The sequence below is a fragment of the Lynx canadensis genome, chromosome D1 (assembly GCF_007474595.2).
Source record: "Lynx canadensis isolate LIC74 chromosome D1, mLynCan4.pri.v2, whole genome shotgun sequence".
NCBI classification, from domain to species: Eukaryota; Metazoa; Chordata; class Mammalia; order Carnivora; family Felidae; genus Lynx; species Lynx canadensis.
Window position 1 is genome coordinate 40,213,865 of NC_044312.2, and position 26,460 is coordinate 40,240,324.

The 26,460-nt window shown below is 38.7% G+C and overlaps 1 protein-coding gene across 4 annotated transcripts in view; it reads right to left on the bottom strand.

Annotated features, from left to right (window-relative positions):
* Positions 1 to 26,460, bottom strand: part of DEUP1 (deuterosome assembly protein 1) — an 86,029-nt gene that overhangs the window by 57,031 nt on the left and 2,538 nt on the right. For 2 of the 4 annotated variants that reach the window (XM_030333424.1, XM_030333423.1), the window contains exons 3-5: positions 12,200 to 12,371; positions 10,470 to 10,565; positions 3,088 to 3,222 (exon numbers count right to left, since the gene is read on the bottom strand). In XM_030333424.1, coding sequence (XP_030189284.1) covers positions 3,088 to 3,222; positions 10,470 to 10,565; positions 12,200 to 12,371 — 403 coding nt within the window. The remainder of the gene's footprint in view (positions 1 to 3,087; positions 3,223 to 10,469; positions 10,566 to 12,199; positions 12,372 to 26,460) is intronic. The other 2 variants (XM_030333426.1, XM_030333425.1) reach the window with 1 other exon arrangement.

A 26,460-nucleotide genomic window follows, 5' to 3' on the forward strand; every position in this document is an offset into this window, starting at 1 on the left:
ATCACTCATCTTGGATTTATTACTAGACATAGCTTCTAATTCTTGTCACCAAACCTGTATCCTCGGTTTTGGTTGGTTGTTTGTTTTTATGGGGTGGGGCTTAGACTGATTTAGTGACTTTGTCAAAATGTGGGCAAGGTTGACTTACACTGTTCTTACCTTTCAGATATACTAATATTTAGCATTACCCACCCAACAACCTCAATCTTGAAAATAAGTATTTCCCAGCATGCTTTAAGAGGAGGCGGGAGCATTAATCTTAGTTCTTTACAAGTTCTACAACAGGTAGAAATGAGCTCAAGAATAAGGCCAAATAAGCTAGAAATATGTGTCACAGACATATCAGCATGTGCTCATAACAGTCCTGGCTTTCTTGATCTTCTAGATGTATTGGTTTCAAGACTAGCAAGCTGGCACAATATATCCAGTAGTTATGGGACCACAGAGAGACCTAGAGAGCTTTATGAGGATTTTTGTAGAGATTGGAGGTGTCCTACCAGGTTCCAGAGGGTCTGTAGAACTTGCCTAAACCTCCAGAATAAGTTCTCCATGCTGAAAAAACTTTTCTGGGTCTTCAAGGTTGCGAGTAAGTCAAGGTCATTAAAATTAGAGTTTCTAGGGGAAGCTACATTATTATATATGTGTTTTTAATCCTTTACTAAATACTGGAAGATGGAACTAACATTTCTTTAGTGATTGTTATATGTCAGGGACTCTACAAACATTCACTTGTAAGATGACTTTAACTTTTTAGTACAAAAATTTTCATACTTGCATAAAAGTAGAGATTAAAAAAAAAAACTCCCATGTACCTTTCACCCAGTTTGACTACCATCAACCTGACCATCTTTATTTTGCCTCTCTCTCTCCACACTTTTTTGTTGAGTAGTTTAAGCCAACTTCCAGACCTCATGTGTTTTCACCCCTAAATGCTTCAGTGTGCACTTAAATATACATACACACACACACACATACACACACACACACACACACACACACACATATATATGTATATGTGTGTGTGTGTGTGTGTGTGTTTCTCCCATAACCATAATGTCACCTACAAGGTATTTTTAACCCTATTTATTGGTGAAAAAAATGAAATCCCTGTGAGGCTAACAACTTGCCTAAAGGTCACAGGGCAAATAAATGCCAGTGCCAACTGAGCTAACCTGAGGAAGACATGAAACTAGCTTGACACAACATGCTCATTTCTTCAAGTTTTTGCTCAAGTAGTATGTTCATGGAACGTAAATGTTCACAGTTTAACACAAAGGATATGGCTTTGGGAATCAATCAGTCAAGAAGTCAAGAAGTGTTTTAAACTGTCATATTCTTCCACAACAACATGCTCTTTCTCTTACTAGACCAGTGAATAATATTTGTCCCAAAGGAAAAACATGCTTGGATGTAGACTAAAACTGGAACAGCCCATCTCTTACATATTAATTTTCATACGGCTCCAAGTAAAAACAGGTACATGAAATGTTTCCATAATTACACAGATTAAACTACCTACAGAGTGTGCTTAAAAACTTTTATATAAGTACAAACATATCAGGTCATATTTTGCTACTAATTTCATCTATAAATTCATGAAATATATTTTACGTAAAAATTTGGTTCCCTAAATGTAAAAGTGTTCACACTAAGTACTTTATATTAATTTCAGGCCTTTTTTTTTTTTTTGGATGAACAATTTATGTGAATGTGGTTCTCCCATAAAATCCCATAAAAAGTCAACCAGAAGGCTAACCAGTGACTTGATCTCTGCATTTTTAGGGAAAGCATATGTATTACAGGGCACATCTTTGGGCATCTTCTATGAAACCAGGATCTTTCTGAAGACAGTCTGGTCACACCACCGTCAGCAGGTGGTTACACATGGCGCAACTTCCTGTAGAGTCAATTTTACATCATGATGGTAGTAATTTTGTATTTAAAAAAAAACCCGGTACATTATTCAGCAGAATGTAAAATCTACAGGAATTTAAAAGCTAAAACGCAAGCCTTCCAGCAAAGTTGTTGCAATAGGCTGGTTTTAGGGCTGTGATTTTAGATTTTTTTTTTCTTTTAAAGACATTTTGAAGGGAAAGTTTGAGAAGGATTGTTAATTGCAGAATAAAATGATGCAAATGAAACAGGACAATGATAATTAGACAAAGAGGAAGGAGATAAGAAGCATTAGACCAGGGAAAGGGGCAAAGCTGGGCTCAAATATGGGGAGTAAGAGAAAGGAACAGATCAAAGACTCTTGGGTATTCACCTGGGTGACTGGGGGGTACCAACCATTATCTACCAGTGAAGTGGAAGAAAGGGAGATCATTGGCTGGAGAAAAGGGTGGTGGTGCTGGGGTTTAGGGCTTGAGAATAAAGGAAGAAACAGAGTGGGCTAACTTGATAAGGGTCAACTTGAGGCCAATTAACACACAATAATGGAGGAGCACTAGGAACTAGGCTAAGGTTAGAGAAGAGGAATTTATGGTAGAACCTGTCTGTTACATGACCTCTAGCAGAAACCCTCAAGAGCATTAGGGAAGAAAAACAGCTGGTTTGTTTTTTTCCAAAGTTGGGAAGTTAAGGGGATAAAAATAAGAGCATTCATGACACAGTAAGCCATTTTAGGGACGGAGGGCTATTTTGCAGTGGCGCCACCTCTTTTAAGAAAAATACCCCTGAAACTTCGAGCACCGTTCTGAAAACTGTTATGAGGCTTCATTGGGATTTAAGTACCTAATAGTTAAATAGCCATTAAAAGATTTATTAGCTATTCCATTTAACTGACCCCAGGGATGTCCTTCAATTTCACTCAACATCTGCAGTTTCTTTGAACTCTTTTTTTTTTTTTTGGCTCTCCAAAAATGCTGATCTGTATAAAAGATGCATAAATCAAAGTGATGTTTTAATTCGCTAAGTGCCTAGAGGGAAGGTGCGCTAAGAAAATATATTCAACGAGAAGCTGATTTGTAATGGTGTTTGTTACCACGGCCGTACATGCCATTGTGTACACCAGAGACAAACAGCCCACAACAACAGCAATCAATCCTTCCGATGCGTGAGGAAACTAAGGAAATACATACAGCTCACCTCTAATTTCTGGTTCAGATTGCTCAGTTCAAAGGGTATTTCTTCTCTGGGGTGCAGTAATTCTTTTCTCCGAACTTTACTTTGTTTCATCTGGTGTAGTCTCAGTTTCTCAAAGCTATTCGTCAGTTTGGAAAACTGTATATAATAGAAAATGCTCACGTTTTACCATTACTGGTGCTTCTAATTTGATTTCACTGGAGTTCTTTCTTGGGCACGTCTTTGAAAATTTAAGTCATGATTAGAAAATGCGGTAATGCTTGAATGTTCTGATTAGTGAAGACAGAACCAGTTATTAAAACTAATTATTGAAACTGAACACAATTCAGTTTTCATGTAAATCTGGGACCTGATGAACTGCACAGTTAAATGATTCACTTCATAAATGTTTTATTTAGTTCTGTTTTAATTTGTGTAGCAAAGCTCACAAATTTTAAAAGCCAAGTTTTTTCTTTTACTCAGTGCCATCTTGTGTTGACAATTTTAATTTCAGTAGCTCCATGTATAAGATAACAAGTGTATACTTTATTAAAGAAAATTGAATACTTAATTTACAAGATACAAACAGAACAAACTACTTATTGATGACAGTTTATATAAATTTAAGTATCAAATTGATATCATCCTTTTCGTACCAATAAGGAAGAAAAACTTAGACTCTGTACTATTTTTTCTGTTTCTTGTTATACCTTCAAATAATAGATTAAAAGCAGCCTGCTCCATAAAGTGAAGAAATTTCTATATAACTGTTTATAAGAGTTTTTTGGTTTTGTTTTAAATTTTGAAACGAAGATTCACAGGAAGCTGCAAAGATTTTGAAGAGAGGTTCTGGGTTCTTCCAATATCGACATCTTGTTGAACTATGGTACAATAGTAAACCCAGGAAACTGACATTGGTACAATATATGTGTATAGTTTTAAGCCATCTTATCACACGGGTAGATTTGTGTGACCACAACTTTGATCGAGATACAGAACCATTCCATCAGCACAAAGACCTTCCTGCCTTTTTAGTGACGCTCGTCTTCCCACTCTTAACCCTTTGGCAAGCACTAATTTGTTTCTGTCTCTAGAATTTTGTCATTTGAGAATGTTATAAAATGGAATCAAACAGTATATGACATTTTGAGATTGGCTTTTTTCAGTCAGCATAATGCCTTGGAGATACACGTGTGTATCAATAGTTCATGCCTTTTTATTGCTCAGTGTTATTCCATGCTATGGATGGAACTAGCATTTGCTGGACCATTTACATATTGAGACATTTTGGATGTTTCCAGTTGTGGGATGTCACAAATAAAGCTAGGAACAATTGTGTCTACCTTACCTGATATTAATATAGTCACATTTGCTTTCTTTTTCTTTCTCACATAATTTTTTAAATTGAGATATCATGCACCTACCATAAAGTTCACCCTTTAAAATATAAAATTAATTGGTTTTTAGTATATTTACAAAGTTGTACAACCATCATATTGCTAATGTGAGGGTATTTTTTATTACCTCAAAAAGAAACCCCATAATATTAGAATGATTACACATTTCCTCCTGTCCCCAGTCCCTGGAAACTACTAACCTACTTTCTGTTTCTTTATATTTGCCTATTCTGATCATTGCATATTAATGGAATCACACGTTATGTGGCCTTTTGTGCCTGGCTTCTTTCCCTTAGCATAATGCTTTCAAGGTTCATCAAGGTTGTAACATGGACCAATACTTCATTTATTTTATGGCTGAATAGTATTCCATTGCATGGATGTGCCACATTTCACTCATCCATTCATCTACTGAAGGACATTTAGGTTCTTTCTACTTTTTGTATATTACAAAGAATGCTGCTGTGAACATTTGGGTACAAGTTTTTGTGTGGATATATATATTTACTTCTCTTGGGTATACAACCAGGAGTAGAACTGTTGGATCATATGGAAACTCTGGGTTTAACTTTTTAAGGCACTGCCAAACTGTTTTTCCAAAGTGACTGTGCCATTTTCCGTTACGACTGGCAATGTATGGGGTTCTAATTTCTCTATATCCTTGCTGACACTTGTTATTGTCCCTCTTTTTGATTATAGCTATTCTCGTCAGTGCAAATAGGTATCTCATGAGTTGATCTGCATTTCCTTAATGACTCATGATATTGAGCATTTTTTCATGTGATTATTGGCACTTGTATACCTTCTTTGGAAAGATGTCTATTCATCAATAGACATATCTTTGCCCATTTTAAAGTCATGTCATTTACTTTTTATTATTGACTAGTATGAGTTATTTTTTAGTTCTGGGTACTAGTCCCTTATCAGATATATGATTTGTAAATATTTTCTTCCACTTTGTGAGTCATCTTTTCACTTTCTTGAAGGCATCCTTTGAAGGACAAAGGTTTTTTTAATTTTGGTGAAGTCAAATTCATCTAACTTTTCTTGTACTCTTGGTGCCAAATCTAAGAAACCATTGCCTAATCCAAAGTCATGAAGATCTACTCCTATTTTTTTTCTAAGAGTTTTATAGATTTAGTTTTTACATTTAGGTCTTTGATCCATTTTGAGCTAACTTTTGTCTATATCTAGGTCTTACTTAGTTCTTTTACATGTGGGTATTCAGTTGTCCCTTTACTGTTTGTTGAAGAGACTATTCTTTCTCCACTGAATTATCTTGGCACTGTTTCTGCTTTCTTTTGATTAATATTTGCATGGTATTTTTTTCTACCATTTTACTTTCAACTGACCTATATAGGTATATCTGAAGTCAGTTTCTGGAGCAGGACATATAGTTGGGTTATACTTTCTTAATTTACTCTGTCAATCTCCATCTTCTAACTGATGTATTTAGGCAATTTCCATTTAATGTAATTAGGATCTATCAGAGTTTAAGCCTTACTTTTTTGTTGTTGGTGGTTTTTTTCCTTCTGTTTTCCAGTTTTTTGGTTTCTCTATTTTAGCCTTTCTGTCTTCTTCAGGGTTATCTGAGAATTATTTAGAATTCCATTTTGGTTTATCTATAGTGTTTTTGAATGCATCTGTTGAATAGTTTTCTCAGTTGTTGCTCTAGGTATTATATTTACATAACTCACTACAGTCTACTGGCGTCAACATTTTACCAGCCCAAATGAGATGCAGAAGTCTTACTTTTCTTTATGTCCCTTTGACCTGACCCATTTAGAGCATTATTCTCTTAAGTATTTCCTCAACATACATTAAGAACCACATTAGACACTGTTATAATTTTGGCTTTAGCTGCCAAACAATTTAGAAAACTCAAGAGAAGAAAAGTAGTATGTTTACCCATTTCTTAATTCTTCCCATTGGTTTTTCTTCTTTCCTAATATCTCAAGATGCTTTCCTCATCATTTCCTTACTGCTAAATGAACTTTCTTTCGCCATTCTTTGGAGGTACGTTTACTGTGACAAATTCTCATAGTTGTCCTTCATTCCAGAAGGACTTGATTTTCCTTTCATTCCTAAGGATATTTTCTCTGGACATAGAATTCTGGGTTGACATTTATGTTGCTTCAGCAACTGAAAAATATTCCACCTTCCTCTGGCCTCCATGGTTTCTGATGAGAAGTCTGTTATCTGACTTGATTCGTCCCTGTAGGTAAGGTGTTATTTCTCTCTTGCTGCTTCCGAGATTTTTTTCTTTGTCTTTTAGTTTTCAGAACTTTGCCTATGATGTGTCTTGGTGTAGATTTCTTTGTGTTCATCCTGTTTGAGTTTCATCCAGATTCTTGAATCTGTAGGTTTACATATTTTGCCAAGTTTTCAGCCATTACTTCCTTGAATACTTTTCCAATCCTGCCCTCTTCTCCTTCTGGGACTCTGATGGCACAAATTTCCAATCTTTTGTTATAGTACTACATGTCCCTAAGTTTCTTTTTTTTTTTAGTCTATTTTCTCTCTGTTTTTCAGATCCAGTAATTTCTATTCTGCTATCTTCAAGTGCACTGACTATTTCCTCCATCCTCTCCATTCTACTTTTGAGCCCATCCATTGAAATTTTTTAGTTTGGTTATTGTATTTTTCAGAGACAAAATTTCTTTCTTTTTTTTTTTTTTCAACGTTTATTTATTTTTGGGACAGAGAGAGACAGAGCATGAACGGGGGAGGGGCAGAGAGAGAGGGAGACACAGAATCGGAAACAGGCTCCAGGCTCTGAGCCATCAGCCCAGAGCCTGACGCGGGGCTCGAACTCACGGACCGCGAGATCGTGACCTGGCTGAAGTCGGACGCTTAACCGACTGCGCCACCCAGGCGCCCCTGAGAGACAAAATTTCTAACTGGTTATTCTTTACAGTTTTTCTTTGCTAAAACTTTCATTTGTTTCAAGTATGTTTGTAATTGCCCTCTGAGGAACTTTTATAACGGCTTCTTTAAAATCCTTGTCAGATAATTCTAACATCTGTATTAACTCAGTGTTGGCTTCTTTTGGTTGTCTTTTCTCATTCAAGTTGAGATCTTTCTGGTTCTAGGTGTGATGGGTGATTTTTTTTTTATTGAAACTTGGACATTTTGGGTATTGTGTTATGAGACACTAGATTTTCTTTAGGGACTGTATTTCAGCCATCCTTTTCTGACGGCATTCTGGCAGGGAAAGTGGGACACTGCCTCGTCACTGCCTTGGGTGGTGGGAGTCTAGATCTTGGCCTCAGCTGGTAACCTGAGGGAGGCATTCCTTACCACTGCTGAGTAGGAGTGGGAGTTGAGGATCCCCACTAGTCTTCACTGTACCACCCTGACTAGAGGGGCACAGGTGCCTTGTTACTGCTTCTCACATGGCCTTCACTGAAACTGTAGTGAGGGTGAGCGGCCTCATTACCACTGAGAGGCAGTGAATATCCTGCCTCCTAATTAGGCTTTCCTTGATATCCCCAGGGGGGAGTTCCTCATCACCATCAAATGGGCATACTAGTCCAGACTCTCCACATGGCCTCCACTAACACCATGGGTTGGGGAGGGCCTTGTTAACACCTAGTGGTGACAAAAGTCCTGGCTCTCCACTCAAGTCTTCTCTAATACCACCCAGGCTGGGGAGCTGGGGATACCTCCTTAAAGGCTGGTGAGGGTAGAATCCAAGGCTGTCTACTCAGTCTGTGCTAGTGGGGTGGTTTGGAGCTGAAGTCTTTTTCTGTGGTGTTGGGCTGGAGTAGAGCAGTTATTATCTAGAAGTGTGTAATCTTGGTAGGCTGCCTTTCCCAGGTCTGCTGTAGAGAGCAGATATTCCTTGGGATTCTTTTTATCTGTTTGTGCCCCTTGTAGTGTCTGGGTTGTCAGCGTCTCTGTCACCCAGACTGGGATACAAGGGGCAAAAAGAAATCCCAGGGAACTCACCACTATGTTGCTCTTTGGGTACCGACGTCCTAGTTGGCCTGCCTCTTTTCTCCACTTCTCAGAATCTTATGTGATTTTATAAATAATGTCCAGACTTTCTAGTTTTATTTAGCAGGGTCTAAAAGAATCAACTCCACCTTTCCAGAAGTGAAAATCTCAAATATATACACAATTTAACCATAGTTTCATTATGGTTAGAAGGAAAAGAAAATAACCTCTTTTTAAAAAGGAAGCAATTTCTATGAGAAAGTTTTGGCAGAGTTGACTTATTCAAGGAACAGTGTGGTAAAGTATATCTTTAAAATAGTTTAGTAAAATGCAATTGTAAATAAACCAGGAATATCAAAGAAGAAATCAGAGTGAGCTAGCAGCAACCACATCATGTTTGCCACGAGATACCGTCTTCTGGTTAAAAAAATGACATATTACTAGCCATTATGCAAACCAATTTAAGTACATAGTACTTTCCTTTTTCTCTCTTTTTCCCTTCCCTCTTTCCTTCTCTTTTGCTCTTCTTCCCTAATGCTCTTCTTAACTTTCTTTTAACATGAGAAGAAAAGAGAAGCATTAAACTGCAGTGGAGCAGATGGCTGCTCTCTCAACAACAATGTAGTGTTTCCAAAATGTATTCTCTGAGACACCTGTTTTCGGTGTTTACACTGTAAGACTGTACTATAGTAAAGTAGGTTTTAGCTTGAAAAATAAAAAGCGTTCCATGGTCAAATACGTTTTGAAAAATGATGGATGAAAAAGTCTAAATGGGTTTGTTGAATATGCACTGTGAATGTCCAAGAGCAGAGAGGAAGTAAACAGCATTTCCTAAACTCTCATACTAGCATTCCACAGAACAAATTTTTGTGAAACCGCCATAGGGATATTTGTTGGTTAGCCAGCAGCCAAGTCATAGAATAAAACTGCAAAGCATCAAATAGGAAGAAGTCATATGTTAAATAACTGCTCAGTACCTGTAAGCAAGTCTCAAAACTTTTTAATAACAGATGTGAAAAAACTCAGACATTAAAGATTTGGTAAGCAGTGACTGAACCAACTAAATATAATTTAGAGATATATTCACTTGTATCTCAATTACTGTATTTTTTTCAAACTTATTTTAGATGGTGGACTCTCCATTTATATTAAACTATAGTGATTTAATATATATATATATATTGCTATTTTAAAGCTTTATCTTTATACAAAAAAGAAGGTTGGTTGATTGCTTAGAGTCTTAGCAAGGAAAAACCATTTAGTTTCATAATTCAAGCTACCATCTAGTGGCCACTATGTAAATTGCAGGCAAAATGTCTAGACTTTGGAGCTAGTCTAAGATTATAGTGTACTTATTAAATGGCATCATGTTTCATATTCCAGTCTTAATGGCTGATGACCTCCATAAGAAGCTATGTAATAAAGAATTAACTACTTTAGGCTCATTTGATTATATTATCACTTATGAAATCTTTGCACTTCAAAAATTTCTTAATCAAACAGTATTTCCCACTGATTCATTTAAAGCAAGACATGGCATCTACCAGACCTGAGATGACAGGTGATTACTGCCCTATGTTTTCTGTGCTAAGGGAGAGAAGACTTTTTACTTGCCTTCACAGTGAGGTGACACAGGGATAAATAAGAAAGAAATTAGCATCCCAATGCAGAAGACCTATCATTTATGCAACAGTTCCACCACTAGCAAGTTATAAAGACCAGTTTTATCCTTTCAATTATCTATTTCATAATAGCAAAATTATTCTTTTGTTCACATAGCTAATTATTATCATATCATAGAAAGGTATCAGTCTTGCACTATGCTAACAGTTAAAGGGATAAAGGGCTGAGAGTCCAATAAAAAAGGCAATCTAATAAAACAATGAAAGACAGGGTCAAACATATAACCTGTAGTTAAAATATAAGAATTATACTTGTATTAAAAATAGTCCATTTAAATAAAATTATTACAACTTATAAAAAAGTAACTAATATAATTTTATATGTTAAAACATATATCAAAATGTGTTAAATTATTATATGATATTAAATTACAATAGTTTTCCTTACTTGAGCTTTCAGGGTTTGTAGTTGTCCTTCGTAATTCTGAGTCATTGCTAAGTTACATTTTTCCAGACTGTCCAATTTCTGTCTAAGTAACCCCACCTGCATCAAGAAAAACATTTAATTTTGATTCTTCTAAATTTTGCCTGACAAAAATCAGAAAATGTGCAAAAAAGGAGTACAATTTAAAAAAAACTGCTGTGCCAAAACCAGAGTAAATATTTGTACTACAGTTCTTAAAATAGCTATTAATAATTAAAGTCACAAAACCAAACATTGCTAGCACTATTCCGTTGGGCACACATTCGGACAGTACAGTATGGATGTTTGACAAAAGATCCTTATCACCATCACACTTTAAGGTTTAGAATTTACTTTGCATTATCTTTTCAGGAGGCTATGTCATCATTCTCAGGCAGAACCTCGACGGATACACCTCAGCTTTTATTTTTGTCTCCACTGCCTTCAGTGAGCTCTGCTTTGGTGGGACCATGGAGCAATGATCACATTTTTATAAGAAAGAAAGGAATAATATCTAAGAGGAGTCCTTAGAGGTTTGGCTGACAGAAATTGTCTGCTTAAAAAGCAGGTGAGGCACCTGCTGTGATGACACGTCGGTGTCATCACAGATATGAAAGTAAGAAAACAGTCCCTTGCATATTCCAGGTCTGATGGCCGGCCTCTACTACGGAGGGAAACCAGGTGCCAATAACTAAGTTAACTGTGCCAAACAAGAACTCCGTTAACTATGTGAAAAACTAAGTTCTTTTTTTTCTTTTTTTTTAACGTTTATTCATTTTTGAGAGATGGAGGGAGACAGAGCGTGAGTGGGGGAGGGGCAGAGGGAGAGGGAGACAGAATCCGAAGCAGGCTCCAGGCTCTGAGCTGTCAGCACAGAGCCGGATGCAGGGCTCAAACCCAAAACCGTGAGATTGTCACCTGAGCTGAAGTCGGATGCCTAACCGTCTGAGCCACCCAGGTGCCCCTAAAAACTAAGTTCTATTGAGAGGCCAATAAAGGTAGAGAAATGCCTGATGAACAAGTTGACTGATGATGTTTTAGTATAGGATTAATGTAAACACCTTCTCTTATGCCTCACCCAAAAGAAAAATTCACAGACACAAAAGTCCACATTAGGTAAAGTGTATGGTTTTCCTGAACTCCTCCAGAAGCCCCAGAGCACTCAGATACTCTACAACCACCAACAGGACTGTAAGCAGCCTTACAGGGGCTGGGAAGCACCCCTCTTAAGAGGGTGCCCAGATATACACATACACCCCCTTCACCAAACACTTTTCTCCCTTGTCCTGCAATCGTGTCTTGGCATTTCACTTCTCTCAGGAAATATTCTTCTAGTAGATTAGAAAAGGCTCTTGAACTCGGCCATGTCCAAAGACACAGTTTGGACAACTACTTTGTTTCTACAGCTGCAAAAGCACTGACATCTTGCTCGCAAATGATATTTATTTCACATATATACTGAATGTCTATTTACTTTTCTAGACGGCACTGACATTTTATGTTTGTCTGCATCAGCAAATTTGGATGGGTTTAGGTTCTGATTGTCACTTATTTGATAGAACACATTCAGCATGCTATGACAGAATTGTTAGCAATAAATGCTACTGCTGATGCCTGATAAAAAGGATACATAATGAAAAACATATTCTGAGGGAATAAATATTACTTATAACAGTCTGAGGAATTAACATGTTATTAACACATATATTCAGTACCTCTTGACCTTTCTGATCCAAACAAGTTTGTGCATTTGCCAACTCTTGATCCCGAAGATCTAATCGTGTCTCCAAAGCCCGCATTTTCCTTTCCCAGTCCAATTTTTTGTTGCTTACCATGATGTCAATTTGTTCCATTAATTCCTGAAGTTCAGCCTCACAAGGAGAAGCTCTGGCAATTGTCAAAAAGTAAAGCACATTTTAAAAGAGTGAAATGTGAGGACGGGAAAAATTATTCCATTGCTCTGAACAGCTTGATCAATTATTTCTTCAAATTGTTCAATTATTTAAACAGGAAGAAGTCTGAAAGCTGGGGATAAATTTTATATTAAAACTGAAAGCTAATTTCAGTGAATATACAGTACATTTTTTAAAATGACATTTTCTAAAGTATAGGTGCTGTCATAATATAATGCAATACATCGCTAAAGTGACTGCTTGTATTTTCTTCTTAGTGTAGGTGGTAGTGTATGGGTCTCCCAGAGCCAAAAGTTTTGACATAGACAAGGGAGTCCTAAAGTGGAAACACATCATGTGGATTATGTCAGAAACAAGGTCGCAATAAAGAAAGTTAGCTAAAAAAATAAAATTAAATAAAATTTTTAGAGTGGGCTGATTCGATGGCAAATTCTAATTATGAAAAATGGCTCAGTGCTCTTACATGTAAATACACAGGTACCTATGTCTATCATAACTTGAGTAAATTTGATGCAGGCAAAGTGGGACTTCAGTCGTGCCTGTCAAGGATTAGAAGGGCAACCCCAGGCTAGGTAGGACCAGATTCAAGGATACTACAGAGTTACAGAGCTACAGAGTTACTCCTCCAGGAGGGGAACTTGGCGTGATCTGGCTGGTATCCCTTGGGAAGGAATCTGATCAGGCAGGTGTGGGCAGAGTAATGGAAGTCTTTAGATAATGGTGATATTATTAGTCAGATGCGGGGCAATATCTTGGGTCTTAGAGGGTCTATTTATATTTGAAACAAAACTGCTGGTGAGAGCTAGATTTATGGAGATGCCTATTGTGCTTCTAGGGTAGGGTTCTCCTTCAAAGGAGCTGACACATTCCACAGGGACCTGGCATAAGTCCAGTTAGTCAGACTGGACAAGCCTCAGGTTTCAGCCTAAGGAACACACAAATGTCCAGATTAGAAAGCAAGTTATTTCAGGATCCATTCAATGGTGGTGATGGGGCCTCTACTACATTTGTGTAGGCGTGAGGAAGGCAGGAGGGAAAGGCAGGTGAAGAATAATATTTTCTCCATTCGGTTTCACCAGGTCAGAATTTCAGAGGTGATTAAGGATCATTTAGCATTTTGAAAAACCTCAGGCCCGGAGAGGTCAAGGTCACACATCAATTAGTAGAGGAGCCAGATCTAGCTCCTAGGCAGCTGTCTCCCATCGTAAGCTCCCTTCTGTGCACCACACAGCAAAAGACATGATGCACTGAATAAGAACTTGCTTGAAACATACAGCATAAATTAGTTCCATTGCATTAGGGTCAGAAACAGGTATTAGAACCCAAAGAACTCAGAATTTCCAGAGTCACTTTCTAAAATGCCCAGTCAGCCTGAACATGGGATATTCCTATGATTGGTTTATTCAACAGCAGACTCACCAGTTCTGTCATCAGAGAGCTTTTAAGTACAAAGTGCAATTCTACAGTCTTCTGGCATTCCTGGACGAAAGCCCAAAGCCTTTCCCATTTTTACTTAAAACCTAAAACAAACCTGAGGAAAGGAAGTACTAATTCCTCTATAAATAAGTTGATGGAATTTTAATTGGAGTTATGATGTGGGGGAAAAACAACAGAACGAAAAGAATAGTTTTCACACTGTTTTCTTTTCATAACAACATGTATCACCCTTTATTGTAAACACATTGTTTTTTTCTGCTATCGTGAGCTCTGAACGCAAAAGGACTGTATCAGCCCTTCTCATCACCATCTTCCTGGAGCTCAGCACAGCACTCCAGCATATAGCAGATACTCAATAAATTTTTGAAAAATGAACAAGTGAGCTCTTCTCTTCACTATCTCCTTGACAGGTAGGACTGCACCACGTGGACGGAATTGAAATACAGGCCGAAAGTAGTGACATCAGTATTATTAAATAAATGAGTGAATGGTTTCTTTCCTGATTATGACTACGCTGTGCAAAAATGAGGATATTAGACTCAAGGTGAAGGGAGTTTTACAAGTCATCTTGTCCAACCAGTGTTTGTATACCTTTCACAGTCTTAATAGCATCATCTATGATGCCCCACTGGTCAGATTCAGGAGGTTTAGAACAGCGTCCAAGATTCTGCATCACTAACAAAGATATCAAGTGACTCTGGCGCACACCAGGGTTTGTGATCTGTTTCACAATATCGCTGCCAACAGGTCATCCAGCCTAGGTCTGAATGCTTCCTTTACCAGGAAACCACTGTCTGAGATTGCATCTAGACAGCGATGAGTTTCTTAAAGTTCTTTCTTATACTGAAGAGCTTTTTCATCCACTTATTCTAATTTGATCCACCGGGACCATGCACAACAAATGCCTTTTCAACACAGTAGACTAAGAGTATTTAATACAGTTATCAATATGTCAAATACAGCTATCAGTGTACCTCTGGCTTCTGCCAAGTTTTCTCAGCGTTCAAGAGTAGATACTGAACATTCAGACAGAGAATGGCTGGAACCTACGCTAACAGACTCTCACCCACAACCTCTACAGCAGTACTCCTAGAATTGTCAGGATGTGGTCAATGGCTGAGAGCTGCCTTAATTTTTTCCCCTACTTCCAACTCAGGACCAACGAGAGAAAACCAAACACGCTCCTCAAACCAATCACATAGGTTTCTACTAATCCTGCCTCCCGCTTCTACTAATCCTGCCTCCAGTTTCCCTGTGCCAACAGCCCCCATCGAAGACAGCATACCTGAAGCCTTCTCTTTTGTTCACTGTGAAGCTTTCCCACCTCGCCTTCGAGACTGCCAGATGCAAGTGATGGCTGCTGACGCCTTTGCTAGATCAAGCTTTCAATAAGTAGGCTTCATTTGTTCTCATTTGGGTGTCTTTGTTTATTTCCACAAGTATCTTTATTTCCTTCAATTTCTCATAGAGATTTCTTTTTTTTTCCACCACTCACTATCTAGTGTACTGCCTAGCAAATACTAGACACTTAACATACATTTGTTGAACGAATGAAAAAGTGAATGACTATGGTAAGATTTTCATAATTTGGTGGCTCTCCTTCACAATCCTGATGGCTCTCCACTGAACAAGTTCCTGTGTTGACTTCCTCCTTGAAATATACCATTCAGAACATTAACTTAATCCCCCAGGTATGGTCTAATCAGTTTAGAGGGGGACTCTCACATCCTTTGTTTTAGGTGCCATCTATACTTTTATTCAAGCAGATGAGGATCACCTTAGCTTTGAATCTGGGAGGGGGAAGGGCAAAGCAGTGATATTATACCATGTCAAGGTGAGCTTGTTTGTTTGTTTTTGTTTTTGCCCAAACATCTTTTTTCATGCATGCTAAAAATAAAGCCACTATCTTGTGCTTGTTTCATTTTAGGGGGGTGCTCCAAGAGCAGGGCTTCATATGTATCCTTATTAAATTTCAGTGTGAGAGTTTCAGCCTCTCAATGTAGATTGCTATCACTGGTCCTTTTTTAAAAAAAAACTGAAAGAGAGAGAGGGGGGTAGAGAGAGAGCGCACATGCATGCGAGCAGAGGAGAGGGGCTGAGGGACAGAGAAAATCTTAAGCAGGGTACATGCTCAGTGCAGAGACTGGCGCGGGGCTCGATCCCACAACCCTGGCTGGGATCATGACCTGAGCTGAAATCAAGAATCGCTCAACTCACTAAGCCACCCAGGCACCCCTAGCCCTGGTTCTTTAATGAAGCAAACATTCATTCAGCGACTGCTGCCCACTGTGTGAGGAACTGGGAAGACAGAGACATGAAACCAACTGCCTGTGCAGAGATACTTACAAGACAGGCACAATAAGAGACTGATGAATACATGGAGCTCTTCTGGGACTAGAAAGGAGGGGTACTGAATACAGATTTGGCCAGGATGGGTTACCACAGAAGCCTTCGTAAAAGGGCTTACGGGATCCTGTTTCTGACAGAAAATATATTCACTTTACCTCCCTGCTTTGTGTCAGCTGCGGATTTGAGAAGCATTACTTGTTTTACATATAAATGTTTTTTTCATACAAGTGACTGTAAAATATCATGAAAGACAGGATGGAGGACAGAGCTCTATGGCATTATACTACATTCTGAAGTCCTTCAGGGTGACAGGGATCCGTTGATTATTTCTTTTCTTATAATCAGTTTCTAACCCACTTAATTAACCTTACAATTTTTTTCTCCCTCTCCCCATAAAAATGTCATGAAAAGCCCTGTAAAATATCATGGCAAAGTCCAAATAAAATTCTATCAATATGCTTGCAGACGCACCAGCATATGAGCCCTGTGAGCCAAAGCTGACCTAGTCTGCAGCGGTCAGGGCGTGTCCGTGCGGAGTCCTGGTGACCCCCGCTTCTTCCGGATGCTCGCAGGCCACCCACGACTCCTTCCAGAGTACTACCGAAGATCCAGTCACACTCAGGCTTACGCTAAACCCAGCTTTCTGTCAAATTTAATATTCTCTTTTGAAATTCAATTGTCTCATCTTCCAGGATGTCTTCCTTTCTTCAGTTTTTCAGAGATAATTAAGAGCAGTTGAGCTGTCTCAGCAGCATCAATATTTGCTCCTAAATCTAGAGAACTTTAAAATAAAATACAAAAGGCTTAGTTTAGCCTTCTTCACAGAGCTGAGCACTAACATTATTTATATTTTCATTTCTTCCTTTAGTCAAATGCTGACTGATGCTATGCTAATTGCTTTCCTGTTCTTGCTCTTCACGGATCCTTACAACATCCCATAAAGTAGGACTTATTATTCCTATTTTAGAAAAGTTGAATGAGGCACTAAAAAAGAAAAAAATACTCCAAGTCTTCTAGCTTTGGAGACTGGGTGGATTGTAACTGATACACTACTTGAGACATACAAACCCCGACCCTTACTGTCGGGTTTATCCTTGGGAGCAATTCACGAGAGAAGGATTCTGGGGTCAGAACAGAAGTCTTTTTGTTGTTGTTGTTGTTTTTAATGTTCATTTATTTCTGAGAGAGAGAGAGAGAAAAGGAGAGAGTGGGGGAGGGGCAGAGAGAGGGAGACAGAGGATTCGAAGCGGGCTCTGCACTGAGAGTGGAGAGCCCCGATGCCGGGCTCAAACTCATGAACTGTGAAATCATGACCTGAGCTGAGGTCAGATGCTTATCCGACTGAGCCACCTAGGTGCCCAGAGGACAGAAGTCTTAAGCCAGCAGGAAGGGGGCACGCTGAGACTCGCAGGGTGGCAAAACAGTCTGAGGAGCCTAGAGTCAAAATATCAGGATGTCAAATTTAAAGACGAAGAAAGCAAAATAGAAAGCTGATGATATAAATGGAGGTAGTAGTGGCCGGCGTGTTGGAGGGGACAGGGGAAGGGAACGTGGAGAGGCATGCAGAGTAAAAAGAGCTGGAGTAACATACATGCCCATCAGATACAATTCACCCAGTCTCCACGGACATGTATGTTACTCCGAAGTCCTTTCACATATAGGCTTACATGCTGGTTCTTACAAGAGCAGACCTTTATCAGATGGCCGTGGTTGTGGTAGGGTCCCCACCCTAAGGAAAGAAAAAAAAAAAAAAAACCTCAAGGCAACCTGGCTATGCACATACGTGACAACATCCCTATGACCTTGTAACATGGGACCACTTAATCAGACTGCATGTTTGTGTGTTACCATATATGGGAGACGAAGAAGTAAAAAGTATATAAAAAATGAGGTCATGTGGCATTCAGGGCTCAGTTCTTTGGGTACGAACCCAATGGAGGGGTGCCAGCAGGAATAAAGTTGCTTCCTGGAAAGAAAAGCCTCGGTGTCATGACTCTCTGTGTGAGAATCCTGCTACACGGTGACCATATGATCAATTATGCAAACTAGGACAATTCTGAAAGTGAAAGGGGCACTAATGATAATTATGCCAGGACAATAGGTATAAAGCAGTGATTATTCTGGGCAAACTGGGATGCAGCGTCAGCCTACCCCTCATCAAACTGGAAAATAAAAATGGATAAACAAGTCTACAAAAAAAAAGTGAGTTCGGGCACCTGGGTGGCTTGGTTGGTTAAGTGTCTGACTTCGGCTCAGGTCATGATCTCACAGCTTGTGAGTTCGAGCCCCGCATCGGGCTCTGTGCTGACAGCTCAGAGCCTGGAGCCTGCTTCAGATTCTGTGTCTCCCTCTCTCTTTTCCTCCCCTACTTGTACTCTGTCTCTCTCTCTCTTTCTCTCAATAGTAAATAAACATTTTAAAAAAAAGTGAGTTCATTTTGGGACATAGATAGCAGAATAGAAATGGATCTTCAGCTTGAGAGAGAGAAGGGCAGGCTTAAAAAATAAATATGGAAGTCATCATGAAAGAGGGGAGGGAATGAGGAAAGGAAGCATAGATAGAAGAGAAAAAGGAGACTACGGAATAGTCTAAGGAAATGCGTTTTCAAAAGGTTGACGAGCAATATGAGCAATCATACTGGGTCTTAACTTTTCCAAAATATTGTAATGAAACACATTCTAAAATGTAGTAATGTATTATTTGTCTTACTTATATTGCTATATATTTGGTGATACCAGTATAATTTAACTTTTCTGTGGTGGCTCACAGACCTCTTCTTATTCCGCACGTCAAATACCGCACCACACCAGAAACTTAAATAGTATGGAATGGGAGAGCTCCCAGAAGTCCCAGAATCCACTTCCATAGACATGTCTGAGATGTCTGCCTGCTCGATTGTTCCTCCTAAAACAGTAAAGTGAAAGGCTTCTACTTTATGACTCCTAGATCAGAATTTCACAGTTGCCCTTGTTCAAAATTAGTTACTAAATTATAGCTAAAAATAGCTCTTCTCAAGCACTTTTCTTGTTGTCCAAAAAATGCTATTTGCCGTCATCCTTAGCGTGTGCTGACTTAGCAGTGTTACAATGCCTATTTTTACTGCACATTTGAGATGGTGGCTCATATTCGGTCCATTCTTCTCCCTCATCTGCAATAAGCTTAATGTTGATATGTAGAGGAGGTATAAATCCCACTATTCTTAAAAAGCATGCTTAGAAGTACTTTTAAAGGCCTCCATCATACTCATCAAAGACATTCAGAGAAATAAAATGTGCAATGTGATAGCTTCCAACTCCCTATCAATGTTTCATCAGAATTCGAGGTATATACAAACTTTAAATCTCATATTTTTACATTCTAAAAAGAGTGGAGGATCTTCTAAACACATGTATTACAGATAAACTTTTTCTTGAAACTTTTTGTATAATGACTATTCTATTCTATTCTATTTTGTATAGTGACTATTACCTGTATTACAGATAAATTTTTTCTTGAAAGTTTTTGTATAATGACTATTCTATTCTAGTTTTAAATAGAAAAGGGATTAAATGACTATCCTCACACATACTAACACGGCAGTCTTTCCCCAGATAGACCTTTTAGCAAGAGGGAATTTTAATTGTCCTAGAGATTGGCTTACAGAATCCAAACTAATGCATATGTAGCTTATTATGAATTATGCCATGGTTCTGTGTGTTAATATGAAATAATATTGGGATTTACCCCAGGTCTACTTCACTTTGCTTCTTCTGCAGATAAACTAGAAACTAGAAATTGTCAAATTTGATTACTCTGGAAAAGATTATGTACGGCTGGGGATAAAGGGTGGAGGGAGAATAATGGGGGTAGAGTCTGGGCCATTCAGAAGGCAAGAGAATCAATCAAATTAAAAAGAATTTTCAATGCGCAAAAAGACTACTTTACTACAATTTATTAAACTACCAAAATATTGACTTATAGAATTTTTTTTTTACAAATTATAATTAAAACTGTATTAAACTAAGAAACTGGGAAGTACGGTTGTGTTTAGGAATTAATATATCTCAGAGGGAAAGAACACTTTAAAGGTTAAAAAAGATGCACACATAGAGTACTGCTTTAAAGGGTTTTTCTGAATTAGACGTGAGAAGCTATACTTTAATATCCATCTGTCTTGGTTCTTTGAAAATACGACTTTCATGGCAGATTTAAAAAATCGGCAGATCATGCAGCAGATTTTTAGGAAGGATTTGATAAGATTCCATGAACGAGATGAATGGCTAAGATATAAGTCACAGAATAAAAAGTAGAGTAAATGATTTAGTAGAGAAAAATGAGGCTTTCGGTTGAAGACGGATGAACATAAACATTTTGTTCCCTTCCCAAATTCTACTAAAATAAAGCAAAGGCATATTTTTAAGCTACGAGCACAAAAATAATGGGAGCTAGCAGTAGAGAAAAAGCCAGGAAGCAACCCAGCTAGGTAGAGGGTAAATGCTGGTGGCCCAACTTACACCCTCTAAGTAGGAGAATTTAAAAGAGTGTTCTCTAGAATCTGATCAGCCTGAGACAGGCACGGAAAGAGACAAGCCCGATGACAAGTAGAGAAGCCCCGTCAACAAGCCCCGCCCACGTCCAGCGGAGCTTCTGGTCAGCTTCCACTCCGCCATCTTACACAGGAGCGAGCAGTCGGGGATCATGGACATTTGAGAAAAGCACTTCAACCAACTTGCTCAAACACAAACAGAAAGTGATTTTTTGAAGAAAATTTGGCAGAAAAGAAGAAAACTTCAAAAAGTAATAGTTAAGACGCTAGAGTTATTAACTCCGGAAGAAAACAAAATGTGATGCAGGGAATGAAGCATCATCCCAGTATGCTATGGCTCAAAGGCGAAGAGCGTTTACAAAGACATAACTAAGCAAACAGAATATTGATCCAACCAAAATTATGGTGCATTGAGAGAATGATGGAAGAAAGAGAAGTGTGTGTGTGTGAGAAAGAGAGAGAGAGAGAGAGAGAGAGAGAGAGAGAGAGAGAGACCGTGGGTATATACGTGTATGCAACCATGTGTGTGGTGGGGATGAGGTAGTGGAGGCAGGAAAAATAACCACTGTGGATGTCAATAGAGGCAATAAAAATAATGTAATCGGTGCTGAAAGAAAAGAGAAAAGTCAAGAAATTCCTCCAGGACATAGAGCACAATGGACAACAATGGAAATTATGAGAGCAAAGAAGGATATGATCCTTCTAGGAGATGAGAATGAAACAAGAGAGTGGAGAATTACTAATCAAAGAAATAGAAGAAAATGTCACTGAGTTGAAAAGATTTGAATCTTTAGTGTAAAAATGTTCACCAAATACAGTGAAGGGTTATTGCAGAAGATTCCATACCTAGAAAGTTAATCCAGTAAATTTGTAAATTCCAAGGATAAAAAGAAATCCTATAGGGGCACATGGGTGGCTCAGTTGGTTAAGTGTCTGACTCTTGATTTCTGCTCAGGTCATGATGTCAGGGTTAGTGAGTTTGAGCCCTGCATCAGGCTCTGCACTGACAGTGTGGAGCCCGTTTGGGAGTGTGTCTCTCACTACCTCTCCCCCACTTACTCTCTATCTCTCTCTCAAAATAAATTAAAAAAAAACTTAAAAAAATACTATATAAAAAAAGGAATTCTATAGACTTTCACACACACACAACATGGGGGGAAAAAAAAGGAAGAAAGGACAGACCTGAAAGACTGGCATTGGATTTTCCCTCTGCAATACTCAGTGCTTCCAGAAAAAGAGCAATGTTACAGAGTTCCTGTATAAGAGTATAAGTAAGACATCTGAACGTATAACAAGTTAAGAAGTATATCACCCATGTTCATTTTTATGAAAAGATTACCTAAGGAAGCACTTCGGTCAAATTAAAATGAATTCAAAATTTTTTAAAAATTAAGAACAGGGATGGGTGCCTGGGTGGCTCAGATGGTTAAGCATCTGTGCCGGGCTCTATGCTGACAGCTCAGAGCCTGGAGCCTGCTTCAGATTCTGTGTCTCCCTCTGTCTCTGCCCCTTCCCCGCTTACACTCTCTCTTTCTCTCAAAAATAAACATTAAAAATAGTTTTAAAAATTAAGAACAGGGAAGATTTTGCATACAAACAACAGTAATAAGCAATGCAAACTTACAGCCATTAATAAAGGATTCTAAAATAACAGTGGAATAAAATAATAATTAACATTATCCTATATGTAATAATTTATATATAAATTAATAGCGACCAGGAACTAGAAATCCAGATAACTTTTTGGAGGTGAGATAAAGGAATGGGGAAGCACAGGCGCTACTAAAGGTTAAGTCTTAAAAGAGAAAAAAGGATGGGGGAAGTCAAAGATACAGTTAAAATTCAAGATGCCAAAAGAGAAACCCAAATTTACAATGTTTGTAGAAAGTGTTCATTGAAAACTTATAAAAAGGATGTAAAACTTTTAACAGAAAATGAGGAAAAAGAAAACTAGCTCAGAGTAGCAAATGTGGGGAAATCAAAATGGGTCAAACGTTAGCATATTAATGATCATAAAATCCTCTTTTTAATGGCAAAGACTCTCCAACTGAGGTATTTTTTAAATCTAACCGTATGCTGTTTACAAGAGACACAATATTAAAAAAATGAAAACAAGGAAATGAGATAATAGAAAATATATATCGGTGTCTATTTCTGATTTCTGGCACAGAGCTCCTAAAACCCTTTCATTTCCTAAGTGATAAGAGTGCTAGGAGCATGTTTTGTTCTGATATTTAATCTTTGACCCTGGTTTCTGAGACAGGGATTCCGAAACCTTTGTAATTTCTTGCGTGATAGGAGTACCTTTTGTTCTAATGAGGAAATTTTGTGTGGGCTCCCAGAATGAGAGCTGGTCACTGGAAAGACTCAGCCATGGTTGGAAGCCTGGAATTTTCATCCCACCTTCCATGATCTTGAGAAGGGAGAAGGGCTGCAAATGGAGGTAATGATCCATTATGCTTACATGATGAAGCACCATAAAAATTCCAAAAGTATGGGATCCAGAGATCGTCTGGGTTGGTAACACAGGAAGTGCTGGGAGGGCAACACACCTGGGCATGGAAGCCCAGCACCCCTTCCCACGTAGCTTGCCCTATGCCTCTCTTCCATTTGGCTGTTCATCTGATAAACGTGTTTATCCTTTATCCTGGTAAACGTGTTTCCTTGAGTTCTGCGAGCTGCTCCAGCAAATGCATTGCACCCAAGGTGGAGGTCGTTGGAATCCCCCATAGGAGTATCTACTGCCAGTTGGTCAGAAGCACAGGTGACAACCTGGGCTTGTTACTGGCATCTGAAGTGGGAGGAGGAGCAGTCATGTGGTACTGAGCCTTTAACCTGTGTGACTGCATGCTATCTCCAGGTAGATAGTGTCAGAATTGAGCTAAATTGTAGGACACCCAGCTGGTGTCACAGACAATTGCTTGGTGCAGGAAAAACCTCCATGCATTTGGTGACAAGGGCATCAGAAGTGAAGGGTTCTCTGTGAAGGTAAAGGAGGCACACAGGGAAGAAAAACGTAGTAGGCAAGAACTGGGTTTCTCCCACACAGGGGAGAACAAGGGGATGAACAAGGATATTACAGACTAAAGGGGATGAACAAGGATATTACAGACTAAAATAAATTAAAAACAGAACAGAGATGGCAATATCAATATCAGGCAAAGTAGAATTTAAAACAACAACAAAACACGTTAACTTATATTTGTGAGATATTTTATAAAGCTAAATCATATAATATATCAAGATATAACATCCATGAACCTCAATACATTAAGCAGCAGAACACTGAAATATGTAAAACAAAAACTGTTTGAACTATAAGAATTGGACAAAACCACAATTATGGTGAAGATCTTCCATAAAATTTGATAGATCAAATAAACAAAAAGCAAGGTAAAAATGGATTTGAAAAACATAATTTAAATATTATTAGATCTTATTAGAGGTCTGATGACTTATGCATAACTTTGCAAACCTTTTTACTTAACCAATACAGAATATACATTTGTTTTCAAATGTCCAAAGGACATTTATAGTAGCTGATCATGCAAGGGACTATAGGAACACTCTTAATGAAACTGAAATATCACATAGGCCATAGTCTGTGACCATGGTGGTAGGGAGATTAGAAAGGAATAGTAATAAAAATATAATTAACCCCTCCCTCACAACTTTCATGTCTTCACTATCTCAAATTAGTCAAACAGAAATCAAAGCTGAAATCACAGGCAATTTATTTAGAAACTGAGAGTGGAAACACTAATAGGATGGCCCCACAGCAGAGCTGCGCTCAGGAGAAACTTGAGCTTGAAAGGCTTTTATTACTTAAAGAAATCATAAAATTCAGAAATCATAAAAAATAAGCGAACCACATTTTTTTTAACTAAAAAAATCCAGAGAACAAAAGGAGTAAAATAAATCCAAGAAGGACAAGTTAACAAGAGTAGAAATTAATAAGGAAGCTGAAACAAAGCAAACTGTAGACATGGTTCTCTTAAGCAGGCCAATACAAACAGATCATTTGCTCATTTATAATTATGTTCTGGGCACACACTCTAAAAACAAATAAAAAGGACAAACTCAAACATGGCTGTTTTGATTAGAAGGAGTTTCTGTTGATTATGATGGCACAAATACAAACACCTATAACTGGGGGGAAATCATGGATTTAAAATGAAAACCAAACCCTGTTGTAACCCAGCTGTTGGAGAATAATTCACCTAACAAATATTCTGTGTAAAAACGCCCACCTTACGCCTTCACACTTTCTGTTCCTGCTGTCTGGAACTCTCTTTGCCCAATATCATCTTTGCTCAAATGTCACCTTAGCAGGGAATGCTGGTTTGACCATCCCGTTCATCTTCTCATCCTTAGCCAGCTTTATTTTTCTTCACATCACCATAGAAAATATGTTAATGACTCTCACTGACCCTTGGAGGAGTGGTCTCTGTTTTGTTCACTGCTCTTTTCCTGGTGCTTACAACAATCAATGGCTCATAGGAGACTCTAGATACGTATTGTTAAATGAACGTTGCACCACAAAACATTGCCGTATGTAGGTGACATGGTTTGATAAGCTCTGTAACATGCCCCTGATGAAGTTTTACTGTCTTTATGATCTAGATTTTTACATATTTCTCAACAGCATGAGGGACAGAAGCAAAGTCAACCTGACGCTTCATGCTTTGTAGGCCATGGTAGACAATGTCTGGTCCCATGTCTGTGGGGATCAGTAGGGTACTTGCTCATGGAAACTTCTAGTAATTCTCATTCACTTCTGGGGCGGGGGGCAAGGGGAGAATTTGGTCTATACTCTAGCCTACACTCTAATACACTTGCAATCACATTGTACAAGTGCTATAGCTCCCTACTAAATTCTAAGTTGTTTAAGGTCTGTTTCTTAATGATCTTTGTATGAACCAGAAGACTTAGTGTTGTGCTTGCCACACATTCAATATTCCACACTTTCCCCCCAAAAGAATGAATGAAGAGAAACAGCAGTCTCCATGGCCTCCGATCTGGCACCCAACCTTAGGTCTGAGACCTTCAATCTGCACCTAGGCCCTCAGTGCCATCATCACATCAGGGACCTAACACCTGCTCAATCCAGAATCCTAACCTGGCTCTGCTTTACAGATACTCTCACTGCCCCCATTTCCAATGTAGCAAAGGATGCCGGGATTAGAACCAGACATATCTGAATTCAAATCCTACCTTCTCCACTAACCAGCTGCATATTCTGGGGCAAGCTGCTGCTTTATTTCTCCTTCTTTGTACCTTTCTGAGCTCAGAAATGTGGCCGCGGCTGCTAACTGTCCACCAATATCCACTCTTCTTCCTTTTCTCACCTAAGCTTTAGCTGGCCATAGAGCTGCTCAGTTAGAGATCACACTTCCCAACCTTCCTTTTAGCTAGCTGTAGCTCTGGCCAGTGGGAAATGACGAGAAGTGAGGCCTGCTCTTTCGGGGGCACATTCCGAAAAGGAACCAAATTCTCCCCTTGCCCTTCCCCCTTCCCTCTGGCAGGAGCACAGTGGTGGGAGTTGAAGCAATCATTTTGGGTCCAGAGATGAAAAATCACCTAGTGAGGATGGCAGAGCTGCCCTACCAGTCCTGGTCTGCTTATCCCTAAACCTATTCATGAGACAGAAATAAACTTCAGCCTTATTTCAACCACTGCATTTTGGGGCCTCTTCATTGCAAGACCTCAGCCTATACTCTAATACACTCAATTTTCTTAGATGTAAAATGAG